Here is a 14,794-nt window from a genome sequence, read left to right on the forward strand (position 1 = left end):
ATAACTACTGCTACACCTTTCCCTTTATGGTTTGGGAGTGGGTTTCTTTGAACTTCAGGTTGGGACAGCTCTAGAGTCCCTTCCTTGATTCTGCGGTGCACTAGTCTGTGGAGTGCGTAACATTCCACAGTAAGATGTTGCACATAGTTGTGCAAGTGGCAGAAGCGTGGGTCCCTCCGCTCTTCTTTTGTGGGCTCTCTTGAAACTTAATTAGGCTTAAAGACTCCGTCTGCTATCCACTTGTTTAGGAGCACATCTAGCTCATTTGGGGTACATGGTAATGGTGGAAGGGTATTGTATTCCCTTCCGTCAGCTTTCCTCTTTCTTTTGCTAGTGGATATTGCCATAGCCTGTGGGGCATTCCTTTTGTCGGAACTTGGCCTCATTGACTAAGTAGTCTTCCTGGCTTTCTACAACAACTTTGCAAACTGGGAGATTTCCAAATTTTCCAAGACAGCTCTTTACTCCTTGATCATGTTTGTCATACACATTTCCACTAATGTCTTTTCTTCACAATGATCATAGTAATCAAGTGCTATGTCCCTAAACCTTTTAATGTATTCCATAAAATTTTCGCCACTTTTTTTCTTAGTTGCTTGCAAGGTTGTGAGCGTTACTATTTCTTCTCCATGAAAGTATTTAGTGCAAAATACATCCACCATGTCATCCCACGTTGGGATTGATCCCAGTTTGAGACCGATGTACCTAGTGTACGCACGGTCACATAGTGTTTTAGAAAATTCTCAAAGACATATGTCCTCATCTACTGCATAGGGGCCAAGAGTATCAATAAACTTGCTTATGTGCTCGACAGCACTTCCCTTCCTGCCATCGTACTTCACAAAGACTCGTGGTTCATACTTCTTGGGGTATGACTTGCTGAGTATTCTTAATGGGTAAGGAGGTCTTCGTGCATAGAATCCCTCTCTAGGTGCTCTGGCCCTCTCCTATTCCAAGAGAGCTACTACTTTAGCCATTATGATGAAACATTGCTCCGCATTCTGTGGAGCACCTCTAACTGGTGTCTCCTCCTTGTCTGCCGCACGCTCTAGGTCATGCTGGCTCCCTTTCTCCTTCGTCTTATCCGTTTTCAGCTGACGAACTTCTTCCATCATCTGCTGCTGTAAGTGTTGCAGCGATTGCAACACCTCAATGAAAACGTTAGCATTGTCAGTGGGGATTCTTGGCTGTAGTTAGGGTTTAGCCCCTACTCTGTTGATACCTTCTACCTAATTAGGCTACTATTGGTCAGGCGTTGTTGGCCTCAACTCTGCCTGCGAGGGCACGACACTCATGTTTCTTGTTGTTCTGGATTTTGGGGGCATGGCTTACGAGGGCTTCTGTCTTTTATCCTTGTCTGTTTCCCAACTCTCTAGTGGAGTCGCCAATTTAAATATGGTGGGCCTTTCTAAGATTGTGGGCTAGGCTGCCTCTTGCCACGCTACGGCCCAAAGGTTCTGGATGGAAGAGTCAGCATTGGTACAATTTCAACTCACCTCAGACCAGCTTGTGCGCAAGCTAAACACCCTTTGTTGAAGCTTTGGTCACATGCCCATGGCAGATGATACTGTTACACGAGTTATGGCAGGCAAATACAATATGACAACAATAAATGAAATATACTTGCTGTTAGATAGAATAAGTAAAGGATTCTCAATTAAAATAAAGAAAACAACACAACACCAAAAAATACATTACAAGTGAAATGGCAAAGGCAAATAATAATGGTACTTAATCAATAAAAGCAAGGAAGAAATGGCTAGTATGCCATGCACAGTTGCATTACAAAACTATGACCAAGGAGGGAACCACTCCCTCAATGTGAATAACCTCTTAGGAAAATCCTGCTATAAAAATTACCCGCTTTGAGAGAACGGGCTTGGCTTATGCCCAGAAAATCTTTAATCCTTAATCCTTAACAGAGGATAGGCTTTTAGAGGGAGAGAAAGGGTTAGTCTATTAGTGTCTACCTGCCATTCTATTTTCTCTCTATTTTTTCTTTCCAACTTTCTCGTCTTCTTCTTCTTCTTCTTCTTCTTCTTCTTCTTCTTTTTTTTTTTTTTTTTTTTTTTTTTGTGGCTTTTCCCACTCTTTTCTTTCTAGCTCTTACTCATGTGTTATACTGGTGATTGTTGTTGTTATTGTGAATCTCTCATTATGATTGTTGCTGTGTTGATGATCCCACTGTGTACGGCGGAGGCTCCTTATATACTGCCTATTGTGACTGGTTTTTTACCATTTCACCCTTTAACCACTTTTGTCTGGGTGTGGATGTCCTTCTAGATCACCTACTGGTTTGTCAGTAGCCTAACCACCACCGCTTACCTATGCTGACCGTGCCACTCCCCATTACTAGACAAAGAAAACTATTTTGTTTGTTTGTTCACCATGGCATTCCTATCTGCAACAGTATGAGTATTCTCTCTTACTATCCCTCATGGCATGCATCTAATGGTTCCAACTCATCCTTCCCTCTTTTGGGTGATATGTCATCCCAGCAAGACATCTCCCCCAAAAAAGTTTGAGCAGGAACCCCAGAATAGGCTCCCCCCTTCTCCCCACCACCAAACCATACCCTTACTTACCTCTGACCCATGACCCACTACTCTTGTATTAGCTAGGTACAAGTTGGTGGTGCCTGGGTCTTACATGTGCTCCACTTCCATGTATGTCCAAAGTTTGTCTGCTGCTCATGCATTTGCCATGGTCTAAAGGCTCATCTGTGCATTCTACCGCTCATTCTTAACCTCTTGTGACGTGAACTGTTTTTTGATCTTCCATTCTTTATGGCTTGCTTCCTTCAAAGGCTGGGCCTTACTTGATTGTGGGCTTCTCTCTCTTTAGCCCACTCTTTGTTCCTTTCGTAAACTTGTTACGATTCCTGCCATGCTACTCTATTATTCTTGTTGTGGTATTATTTGACTCATGCTTACTAGGCCTCTTTTGGGCCTGCTACATGCTTTTCTTTCACTTGATTACAGTGACCCAGCATTGTCATTGGATCTGCATTCATGCTATTTGGGTTTCCTTGACCCATTCCATTGCTTACGGGCTTCCTTGGCCCATTTCTTACTTCTTAGGCATCTTCGGCCCACTTTCTTTTCTTGGGCATCCTTGACCCATTCCGACTCTGCATTCCCATGGTTTTTTGCTAACTCTTTTGGGCTTCCCTTACCCAATTACCATATCCTTTACCTTTGGGGTTCATGGGCTTTCCATCAACTCCTTACTCACTTGCTTCATTACTTTGAGCCTACTTCAGCCCATTCTTGCTTTCATACTGCCCATAAGTTTACTATTTCTTTCTATAGGCTCCTTTAGGCTCGTTTGCTTCCTTCGAGACTCATTTATCATTTTATGGGCCTTTGATCCATCATTCCTGCCATTCGGGCTTAATGATTTTTCTCTCAATTTACTAACTCTTTTCTGCCAATATTGTTGGGCTTCTTCCTGCTATTGGGCTCTTCCAAAATGAGCATCAACAAAAACCTAGATTTTTAGTCTATAAATTTTCTTAGATCTAGTTGATATAAATTTTCTTTTCTTAGTTGTTGAATTTTTAGTGTTTATATGATATTGAATAACTGTATTAGGTTGTAGTCTTGTATATGAATATGAGTTTTCAATGGGTTTGTTACATTTTCTAGAACAAATGAAAAGCACAAACAATTATAAGCAGTTTTATGCCGCATTATATCCCCGATCAAAACTCCAACCTTTTACACCTATGAAGGTTAGTCCATCCATTAATTTATAAACTAATTTGTATGATATGACAACATTACGGATTAAACTATGATAAATTTTGTATTATAAAATGTGCAATATGCTCATTGTACTACTTGATAATTAGGAATGGAGGCTTTTAACCCCTGAATGTATCAGTTAAAGAAACTATGAGGTGTTAGTCAAATTACAAGGCTCTCAATCAAAAAAAAAAAAAAAAAGTCTCACCGCCCTGGATCTGAACCTTGGATGCTCAATATATTACTCTAAATGTTTTAAGTGGGTAGTTAAAATTTACTCTATTTGTTCACTTCAAAAATTAAATATATAATGCGACATAAGCTAGTGGCATCAACAATGTCTCAGCAAAATATTAGTGGGTTTACATGAAATGATTAAATTGAAAAAAAGTAAAAATTAGAAGACAAATTTCTAACAATTAAAAAAATAGGGACCAAATATACATATTTATAATCAACTAATTCGATATAGCACAAGAGATATTTGAAAGGTTTTCTTTAAAGTACTATCAAATAACTTGATTTCGTAGACCTGCTTCCTGACACTGCTGCTAGAAAGGGTATTGAAGTGAGCGAGTATAAGGAAACAAGCTAGTTGAAAAAAACAAGCCAACGGGTGCAAACAGAAAATTATTCTTTTTTCTTTCAGATCCAGTCAAACCAGCTCACTGAAATATAAATACTGCTAAAGAGAAGACAAATAATTGAGCTATTTGCAAAGTCGAAGCACTTGAAACAGCTGATAATTAGGCATTCTACTTTGTTCTCAATAAATACGCTGCTTGAAAATTATGGTAGTTAAAGAAATGCTAACAACCTGATAAACCAATTAAACTTGGACAGGTACATTTCACAATTTGTGTGCCTTCATTGGAGAATTTGACTACCATAATCGGTATTGAACTTTTCGTAACGGTGAGCATGCAAATGAGCAGATGGTCGAGTGTTCTTTAGAGCTATCTCTATATCTTCATGTCTGATTGGCCCGACCTTTGGTAAATCTGCAAGTCAAAAATTGATCATTCAGCTCAAGATTATGTTCAAAAAATATTTATAGACACCAAAGTTGCAGGTAGAACAAAACCAATGATAAAAATGTTCCATTTTTTTAAAAGGCGAACCACATTTTAAATCTTATAGTTTTAAGGGCGGTTTTAAATTGAATCTCAAAGCGTAAAATGTTCCATTTACAATTTTAGAGTTTATCAGCCGTTTCAAAAACCCATTTCCATCTATTTTTTACTTAATGTCACGTGCCTAAAGTGACCATGTTTTACAAAGCCTCATAACACAATAAAATTTGACCCTCATAACTTGAAACAACATGTTTGTGATGCCTAATAAAAATAAATAAATAGCCAAACTATCCAACTCAACTCCCAAACTGTCACCATCTGCCACCCAAAATCCCAAAATTGCCGGAAGAACTTCAACCCACCACAACTGGTCAGTTGATATCTAAAAGACTAAAACTCAGTTTGCCTCCATCCAAAAGCCATCTCCATCTTCAAAAATTGTCCAAACCGGCCACACACCATCATTAACTCCAGCAAGACGACACAAATCTAGGCCCAATCATGACCTAGAGCCTTCCAACCACACAACCTCACAATCATAAACACCACCGCCTCCAGAAGCAACACAAACTCAAGATGGTCATAGCCATACACATGATTGCCAATTCTTCAAATCATTATTATCTTTGTTAACAACTAAATCAACCTGTTCATACCTGGTATCTACATGGAACAGGACTGCCTGCTGACGAAGATGGCCCACAAAAACAGCAATTACAGCACATAACAACCAACGTTCCTCACTATCGCACAAATAAGCCTAGCACCTCCACATAACTCAATGTGTCGATCAGTAGAGAAAGCATCCAATTCAGACCCATTCTCGATCAAAATCTCCATTAATACACACTACAATTCAGCAACTAAGTTGCCATTCCACAAGATCATACTCACACCCCATCAACTTTTCAATAGATCTCTGCCATATCAATTGCAACTACAATACTCCAATTATATGGCATTTCATGTCCCTGTCTATTTAATCGAACTTCTAATTTCTTCAAACTCATGTCAATAATGCTCCAGATTTCAATCTCTCCACTGTTTAGCAACAAATAAATGGACTAAACATCAGTAACAGCCTAACCCTAAAAGATGCAAAAATACACACTGCCCAACTGCTCCAGCCACCAGAACTTAGCAGGCCTTGGGTGCCTGTGGAAAATTCCAACAGAAGGCCAAGTGATGCATTTATATAAAGAATATAAATTATAATTTTCTAATATTATAGCAAATCATAACTTACTCTTATAATTTTTAATAATAATTCGTAAGATAATTTATCATCTTCATAAACCTTAATGAGTATACACAAGTTTCCTCATTTGCCATAGATATGTGCCAAAAAAATCACACTGAATATATTGTAACATTAAATCTCCCATGTTCAGCTATTTCTTTAAGAAATCTTAATGAATTTAACATTTTGAGCCCCAATCAAGTATTTAAAAATAACTGGAAACTTAAAACAAAAGTCTTAGTTCCAAAATAAAATAAAATATATATGTATACTATTCCATATATTATACACCTATATGTCCAACTTATATTCATAAGTCAAAGCAAATAAAAGAAAATTCTAATGGCCCCAGTCAAGTCCTCAAGCCACAAATGATTTAAAGTTAAAATGAGCAAAGAGGAAATTGTTTATATTAAAAACTCTTTTTTTAAGCAAAACTCACCAAGCCACTGGACAAGATAAGAAAAGATAAAAAGGAAGAACACTACTATAGCATTACTTCTTTTTTTCTCCTTGTCAGAAACGAGGAAAGTTTGTTTTTGTTAAAAACTGTTTTTAGAACCACTGGCTAGCCAGTCTCCCCTCCAACCCCCCCCCCCCCTTCTTTTTAGGGGGGGCAGCACTTTTCTCTTTTTTTTATTTTTTTTTTGGGGGGGGGGGGGGGGGGGGGTGGTGGTGTTGTTGTGTGATAGCCCTCCCAGAGCCAAATGTGGCTCTGCTAATGGGCTGAGCAACAAGTTTTGGGCAGCAGCAGGCTGTGATGCCCCCTTGTGTATGCTTGGAATTAGTGTTCTTTCTAGTGGATCTCAATGTTTGTAGTTTCCCAAGTACACTTCTTGCATACATGGGGAGGATTTCCCTCTTTTTATCTTTTTCTTTTTAGAACATGGATGGAAGGGGATTTTTGTAACAGTCCAGGCTCAATTGAAATCACTACTAAACTATAGGGTTTAAAAGGAATGACAGTTACTAGCAAATTTGAGTTTTAAAATCACAGAAGTAATGGTTTGAAACTTCTACACGTTTGGAATTGATAACTTAAAGAAATAATAGATTTAATCAATTATAACAACACAATGGACAAGAAAGCGTTGAACAATTTTTGGTGTTGAATTAACGGTTATCATACACAAATAGGAGGGACAGTAAAATACTACTGCACAAATAGGAGGGAATAAAAGGAAATACGTAAAAGAAAGTTTAAAAAAACAATATCATAAGAAATTTATGTAACTCATCCTCAACTCCTTATATCAGGCATTTTTGTAAATTTATAAACTGCATAAATTATTGGAGGCACATACCATCCTCAGGCACCACTTCCTGTCTCTCTTCAAGGAGCGCCATTACACGTCTAAGAGGTTGCATGGCAGCCTCTTTGCACAGTAACCGAATATCTGAACCTGAAAAACCTTCTGTCCTTTCAACCAAGAGATCATAAGGAAGCTTCTCCTCATCAGGCTGTGATGGCAGGAGCTCCTCAAGGATGGATCTTCTTGCTTCTGGCTCTGGAAGAGGCACTAGTATCTTATTTATCATTGTCAAAGGAGACTCATTTGATTAATAAAAGATATCCTGGACTTTAGTTGCTAGCTCTGTTCATTTATCACCTATAATATAACCATTAGACTGAAAATATTAAATATATAGTTTGTTCTCATAGGAAACTACACCAATGATCTCCATCTCCACTCCATATTTGGTTGAAGATGTCATTTGGTCCAAGCACCATTGCCTAAACAACAATTAGAATAAGAGTCAAGAAGAAATGGGTACTGTAGACCAAGTCCAGCACACTTTATACCATAATTGAGTTAAGCATAATTATAATCAACGCTGGAAGTAGGAGCCAATGATTAAAATAACTTGGTGTGGCAATGTAAAACCATATAGTTTTTTTTTTTTTTTTTTTTTTTTTTTTTTTTTTTTTTTTTCATAGCAACACTAAATCTCAAATTATATTAATCAGCAGTCAATTAATTCCCAACTCATCTTAGATCCAGAATCCAATGTTTTTAAGTTGGTAAACAGCTTAAGTATTTTGTAATGCAACTCTCTGCTAATAGTTGCCACGTATATTTAGAGTGACCACCAATACTATGATAATATGCACCAATCAAGGCTCTTCTATAATAAAATTAGCTCAATGCAATAACCAAAATTACCTAGATAGCCACTAGCAAACCATAACCTTTTAGCCTAATCCTTTTTTATCATTGCATATAACTGGACAGACTTATCAAAAGGATACTCGCTTCTCAAGACGCCGGAGCATGGCTGCATCAAGTTCCCAAGGGAGATTTGTTGCCGCCAAAACAAAAACCAGTTCATCTGTCCGTGTTAAACCATCCATCTGAAATCTAATCAAAATGATCAATTTTGAGAAAGTAAAGCTAAAATCATTTAAGATTGCAACTCTGTACTCTAGTGTACTATTGTAGATTATAACTGAATCAACAATATGATTTATTTGATGCATGGAATTTCATAAATGGCAGCTGACAATGCCAATCATGAAGAGAGATGAACACAGTGACATGGATGTTGATACAAGACAGAACTACCTCCAAACAAATAAGACCAAAGTGGGGCTGCTGCTGCTTGTATCAGACATGCATACTAGTACTTTGACACTACAATAATGCTAGTATTCAATTGTAATAATTGAGTTACTAGGATAAAGTTGGCTAAAAAAAATCGTTTTTTGATAAAATAATGCTCTTTAACAGAAATGCAATGAACAAATGAAGAGGGTGCTGTTGGACACAAGAAGATAAATCATCCAACATCCTTCTGAAAGTTGTATAAACTGTCTTACTCTTTAATGTTTAATAGTCAAAAATATATGTATGAATGTACGTGTCCACACTCCACAGTTACACGTAAGGCCATGCACCTCTAAGAAACAAACATCACCTGTATGAGTAGCTCAGTTTTCAAACGCCTACTTGCTTCATGCTCGCTACGTCCTTCGCCACCACGTTCACTAATGATAGCATCAATCTCATCAAGAAATATGGTTGATGGGGCATGGTGCCTAGCAAGCTCAAATAACACCTTAACTAACTTCTCTGAGTCACCTGTAATGTCATATAAGCAAATCTCCATTCAACCGCTACATGACTTAAGTTTTCATAAAGAAAAATGCACATCAAATACTATAAGTTTGTCCTTTTTTCCCCTTTTTTTATAAGCCCTTTTTCCCCTTCTCCTAAAATCAGTAGAGTAAGAAAAAAAAATTAAGAATGGGAGAAATCAACAATGAAGGGCACCACATCTTTATGATGAGGTTGCACCACTTTAATACACAATAAGTGGGGCAATTTTAGACTACAACCATTTTTAATTGAGGACACCTTACTTGAAAGTTGATATAAAGCGAGAAAAAAGAGAGAATTTTTGCAACATAACATAATTAGTATGAATTAATAAGCTTAATAATATACCATCACACAAAGAAAAGGACTGTATATTTTATTTGGATTTTACCAGTGCAAATAAAATATACAATTATAAACAATATTTTACCAGTGCAAATGCACCATAGTAGCAGTTCTCCAGCCCTCTAGAGAAATATATTTTTAATTCTCAGTTGGATCAGGACCCTATTCAGTTCATGTATGACCATGCACTGCCCCCTACTCCACCTTGACAACTGATCCTGCCTTAATATGCCAGCTTCCCTACTCTACATCAGTATCCATCAACTATACATGCCACCATGACAATTGATCAGGACCCTATTCAGTGCATGTGTGACATTGCTACCTTCTCCAGGAAACAACAACAAAGCCATATTCCCAAAACTTTGGAATATGCTACAAATCATCAAGAATTGGCCACATGTATTCTTTTCTGCTATTCTATCCTAATCCTCTCAAACAGCTTCCTCTATAACATTCTGACTTTTGAACAAAATGCTATGTTTGAAAACCATATAAAATGCTATATTTGAACATTGTATCATTCATTGATCACTTGATTGCCATATTATCAATTAATAATTGTTTTCAAATCTACTACATTAAAATTGTGCTTTACTAGTGCACTTGCACTTAGGCCTGTGTGTTGACTCATGCTTTCACCATCAGTACTTCATTCAGTTTGAGAGTAGCATGACTAAACAAAATTGATGCAGAAGCAGCAAAATTAATAGCAAAAAGTACTTCATAGGGTATTGCTCACAGCACCTATACCAGTACCATTCATGTCACTGTAGCAATACTGCTCATGCTACTGTACTGCGGCAATGTAGAAGAGTTTCATTTAGGGGTTTTCGTGTCTTTTTATGTCCTTTTATTTGGGTTATTTTAGATGGCTTAGATTTTATTATATTCTTAAAGGTTAGAATTTAATTTTAATTAGGGCTTATATGATATAAAAGAGAGGTTAAGGGTGTAATCGGATTATTATTCAGAATTAATAAATGTTTTTGATTGGTCAGGTTTAAAAAAATTTTGGCAAAGAATTTCTTTGATCTAGTTGCCTGGAAGACTGGCCCATTTGGAAGTGATTTTGATATAATATTGCTATCTCTTTGAACTAGTAGCGATTAGAGATTTTTTTTTTTTTTTTTTTTTTCCACATTTTCACTTCAAGGAACTATGAGCAGAAAAAGAATCAAACCAAGTTCCAACATAAGCCCCCACCAAAAAAAAAAAATACATGTTTGATACTGACATACCACGCCATTTGCTGACAACAGAAGATGCTGAAATATTGAAAAATGTGGTGTTGCACTCTGTTGCAACAGCCTTCGCAAGCATTGTCTGCAAACAAGATATGATAATTTATTTAACTTCTAAAATATCAATCATTAAGATAGAAAGATCAAACATTAGAGATTCAAACCATTTCCTCACACATTTACTCAGTATCTCACAGGACAAGATTACAAGAAGAATATAAAAATATTTGATTCAGCTTTCTGACAGCGTCTTCTGTTGCATGGAGGACCGCAATGAAAATTCCTGACTGTTCGTCTAACATATGACCTTTAAAGTTTCCCATATGATGGTCCCTTGGTCCCAAATAGCACTATACCCTGCTATTTCTTTGAAATTGCTAATTTTATATTTATATATATATATATAATAATTTTTTTATCCCCATCTCCCACATTGCAATGGAAAGTTGGAAAATCAATTATTGAAGTACAAAGAAAACTATTAATTCACTGAAACATTATAATGGCTAAGAACTCTGAGTAACAGTGCTTTATAGGGTAGGGGAATTAATAGGAATATCATGAAAGCACAGAGTAGAGAATAACACAAAAAATTAACATAAAATAAATGGAATACAAAATTTACAAACCTTTCCTGTCCCTGAAGGGCCAAAAAGAAGAATGCCTTTCCATGGTGTTAGAAGACCAGTAAAGTACCTAGGAAAATTGGGAAAGATCAGCAGAACTTCAGCAATGTAATTAACTTGCTGAGACATTATGGTCCACAATGTGTTCATGAACAAGACCTACTTGGGATATTTTATCGGCATGACAACTGCCTCCTTAAGTAAACGTTTGGCATTCTCTAACCCCTTTATGCTCTCCCACTTAACATCTGGATTCCCACGGATGATATCTCTGCACAGATGTAAAGCAACAAAACAAGTTGATATAAATAACATTTCTTAACTTAAACTGCAAAATCCTTGGCCACCCAGATGGTAAAGATGCAAAATAGTAACAGTTATCCCCTCAGAGACTTTCATACTAGCAATTACCTACTTAAACTTTCAGCCAAATTACGCATTTCTGTAGATTCAAATGCAGGAAGCAGAGACTTCTGGCTGAAAAGGTGAACATAAAAAAGTCAGCAGGTTCTCCAAGAATTCATAATTCCATGTTATTAAATGGTCAGAAACAGAAACTCCAGTTGATGTAACTAAAAATATAAAATGAATTTTGTGTATTATTATTATTTTTTTGGAGTAATGTGACAATCACCCTATGTTGCAGTCTCCTCTTCTTTTTTTTCTTTTTCATCAGTACCCTATGTTGCAGCCTTAGTAGACTATTCATATGCAATTTACTGTGTTTCTTTCCCTTGGTTAGTATCTTCAAGGTAATAAATATCACCAAGGAAAAATAACAATGAAAGGGCACATTGAATTATTTTAGCACCATCACAGTAAGGAGGGCAGAGCTCTGGCAGTCTGGCACAGTGGCACAAGAGTTGGGGGAGGTTGAGATCAAGAAGTAGTTGGTTTGAAGGGCCAAGACTGGTTCCCCTTTTAATAACAAAGAGTACTTATCCATTTCAGACAGACAATTTTAACCAATAAATTATAACACACACATATTCATGAAGCTGAACATTGCGAGACAACAGTTATTTTCACAATATAAGTGCCAGCCCTGAGAAAGGAGGAAACATCTGCAAGGTTGATAGGCGACACCAAAAATCTTAGTCAAATTCTTACAAAATGAGAACTCGACAATAATCCAAACCCAGACAAAAGATCAAGATAAAATATCAATAGTATGAAAGGATTTGCATAGCCATAGTCAGTTGGGAAGAGGATTTGCATAGCCATAGTTAGTTGGGAAGAAATCTAATTTAACTTAAACTCCTACTCATGTATGTAGATTACAAATTCTCATTAGTGGCACAAGCACACTAATGCTTACATAATTGTTTCCACGCATGATGAGACCTCAAGAAGAAAAGCACCTCAGCTAGGTAAGGCTTACTCTACAATGACTAAAATGTCTCTAGCATAACTCAAAAACATGAGGCACACACTCAAGCACAACATAGTTCCTTCTTTCATTCTCAAAAACACACAACATCAACGATCTTTTTAGGCTAAAATAAATAGATCATTCCACAACATTTATAGCCTTTCATTAAAGCCAGCTACTTGAGTCCAACTATCAACAAAACATGATTAGTGTCAAGAATTACATTGTGAAATGGAATACTTGAGCACCAAGATTCAAAACCAGATAGATTAAACTCTGATTACTAAGTCATTTAAAACTTTCTTTAGAGTTTAGCAACTAACGGTGATAAAATTTTCACTCTTTACTAACTTATACCAATAGCATTATACCCTAGTAGAAACATAAAAACAAAATTCAGCCAACAAAATGTAATTAATCAAAGAATCTTACGGTCTCCACTCGGTTCCATCAGACAAAACTCCATTTGTGTGCACCGAGCTCCGATTCTGAAAACAAACAAAATTAAGCCAATCAAGCTCCCGAATAAACTATACCATCACAAATTCACAATTGGATAAAATCAAATGCAAGCGGCTACCTGGTTCTGAAACTGTTCATAGATGGCCAAGTCAGCAGTTTTTTTCACATGTGTGCTCCCATTTGACGTCTCAGCCCCATTACTTGCAGGTTTATCCATTTCGCCATCTTGCGACTCCGGCAGCCTTTTTCTACCAAACTTGGCATCATAAAACATTTTAAAATCCTATAAATGCACATAATAGTTCTTATAAATGCACGTCTCAGTAAATTTTCTATTCACTAGATTTATTATTATTATTATTATTATTATTATTATTATTATTAAATACACGTAATAGTTCTTATAAATGCACATGTCTTAGTATGTGTTTGGATACCGTTTATTTTGCTGAAACTAAAAAATTATTGCTGAAATTACTGTAAATAAAGATAAAAGTTAATTAAAATAGTATAATAGGAAACATAAATAGTCTCAAAAAGTGCGTGAGATCATAAATAATAGCAAAAATGAGCTGAATAGTAAAATAATTTTAGTTTTTCATCTTTACCACGCACACTAAATTTCTATTCACTAGATTTATTATTATTATTATTATTATTATTATTATTATTATTATTTCTGAATCTGCTGGATCAAGATTTGCAATTTTTGATGAGCATGATTAATCAATATCTACTCCAACATTTGTTAACATAACAAATATGAAATCTGTTCCAAGACAAACAAAAGAGATTAATTTTTTCTGTTTGGATGCTGAGAAATGACAGAAAGAAAATTTAAACAAACTTAAAAACCAGTTCAATTCGATTATTTTAATATCTTCAAAAAAAAAAAGTCTAAGTCGAAATGGCCAATAATTGTAGTAAGCTCAGTTGAGTGAAGCTTCTAGTTCCAAAACAATGTCAAATCTAAGATTCAATATATCTCCAAAATTTTCTTTCGTTTACCTCACAAATTTTCTCAACAAAACAAACACAGAGAGAAGAGAGAGAGAGAGAGAGAGAGAGAGAGAGAGAGATTGGTACCAGAAAGGACCAGCGAGTTTGTGAAGGATCTTCGGCCATTATGCCTTGATTGAATCTGCGAGAGGAGAAAGAGAATCTGCGAGAAAATAAAAAGAAGCTGAGAGAGCTTTATGAAAATAAAAAATGCTCTCTCTCTCTCTCTCTCTCTCTCTCTCTCTCTTTCTCACTCTCTCAGACTGTCTTGGAAATACAGCGCAGCAGATATATATTTAAGAAGAATAAAGCCCATGGCGTAGAAGAAAGCACGTGCCGATCGCGTAACAGCTTAGAAAAAAAAATATTGCCTTGCACGAAGCAAACAGCGAACACTCTAGAGTTTAGAAATAAGTCAAATAACTATTGCTGGATTAAAACCGATACGCAAAATTATTGCGGCTAATTTAAGTCGAGCACTTCTTTGTTGAGAAATGGTATATCAATAATTTACCCAAAAAAATAGAAATGCTATGTGAAATATATTTTCACAATATTTTTGAAACAATATTAAAGTAGTTGATTG

General features: G+C 36.2%; 1 protein-coding gene across 2 annotated transcripts; it reads right to left on the reverse strand.

The window, feature by feature from the left end:
- Positions 1-4,361: 4,361 nt before the first annotated feature.
- Positions 4,362-14,468, reverse strand: LOC115991782 (katanin p60 ATPase-containing subunit A-like 2). Of its 2 annotated transcripts, none has more exons than XM_031115699.1 (11): positions 14,296-14,468; positions 13,328-13,465; positions 13,180-13,235; positions 11,787-11,852; positions 11,539-11,646; positions 11,379-11,445; positions 10,747-10,831; positions 8,979-9,142; positions 8,314-8,415; positions 7,367-7,589; positions 4,362-4,747 (listed from the first exon to the last, which is right to left on the reverse strand). In XM_031115699.1, the coding sequence occupies exons 1-11, from the start codon at positions 14,332-14,334 to the stop codon at positions 4,614-4,616; spliced, it is 1,182 nt and encodes a 393-aa protein (XP_030971559.1). In that variant the 5' UTR covers positions 14,335-14,468; the 3' UTR covers positions 4,362-4,613. The 2 variants fall into 2 exon arrangements, with proteins under 2 accessions (XP_030971559.1, XP_030971558.1); XM_031115698.1 differs by having other exon boundaries at positions 13,328-13,492; positions 14,296-14,454.
- Between the last annotated feature and the right edge of the window lie 326 nt (positions 14,469-14,794).

This window comes from Quercus lobata, chromosome 5 (genome assembly GCF_001633185.2).
Source record: "Quercus lobata isolate SW786 chromosome 5, ValleyOak3.0 Primary Assembly, whole genome shotgun sequence".
In the NCBI taxonomy this organism is placed as follows: domain Eukaryota; kingdom Viridiplantae; phylum Streptophyta; class Magnoliopsida; order Fagales; family Fagaceae; genus Quercus; species Quercus lobata.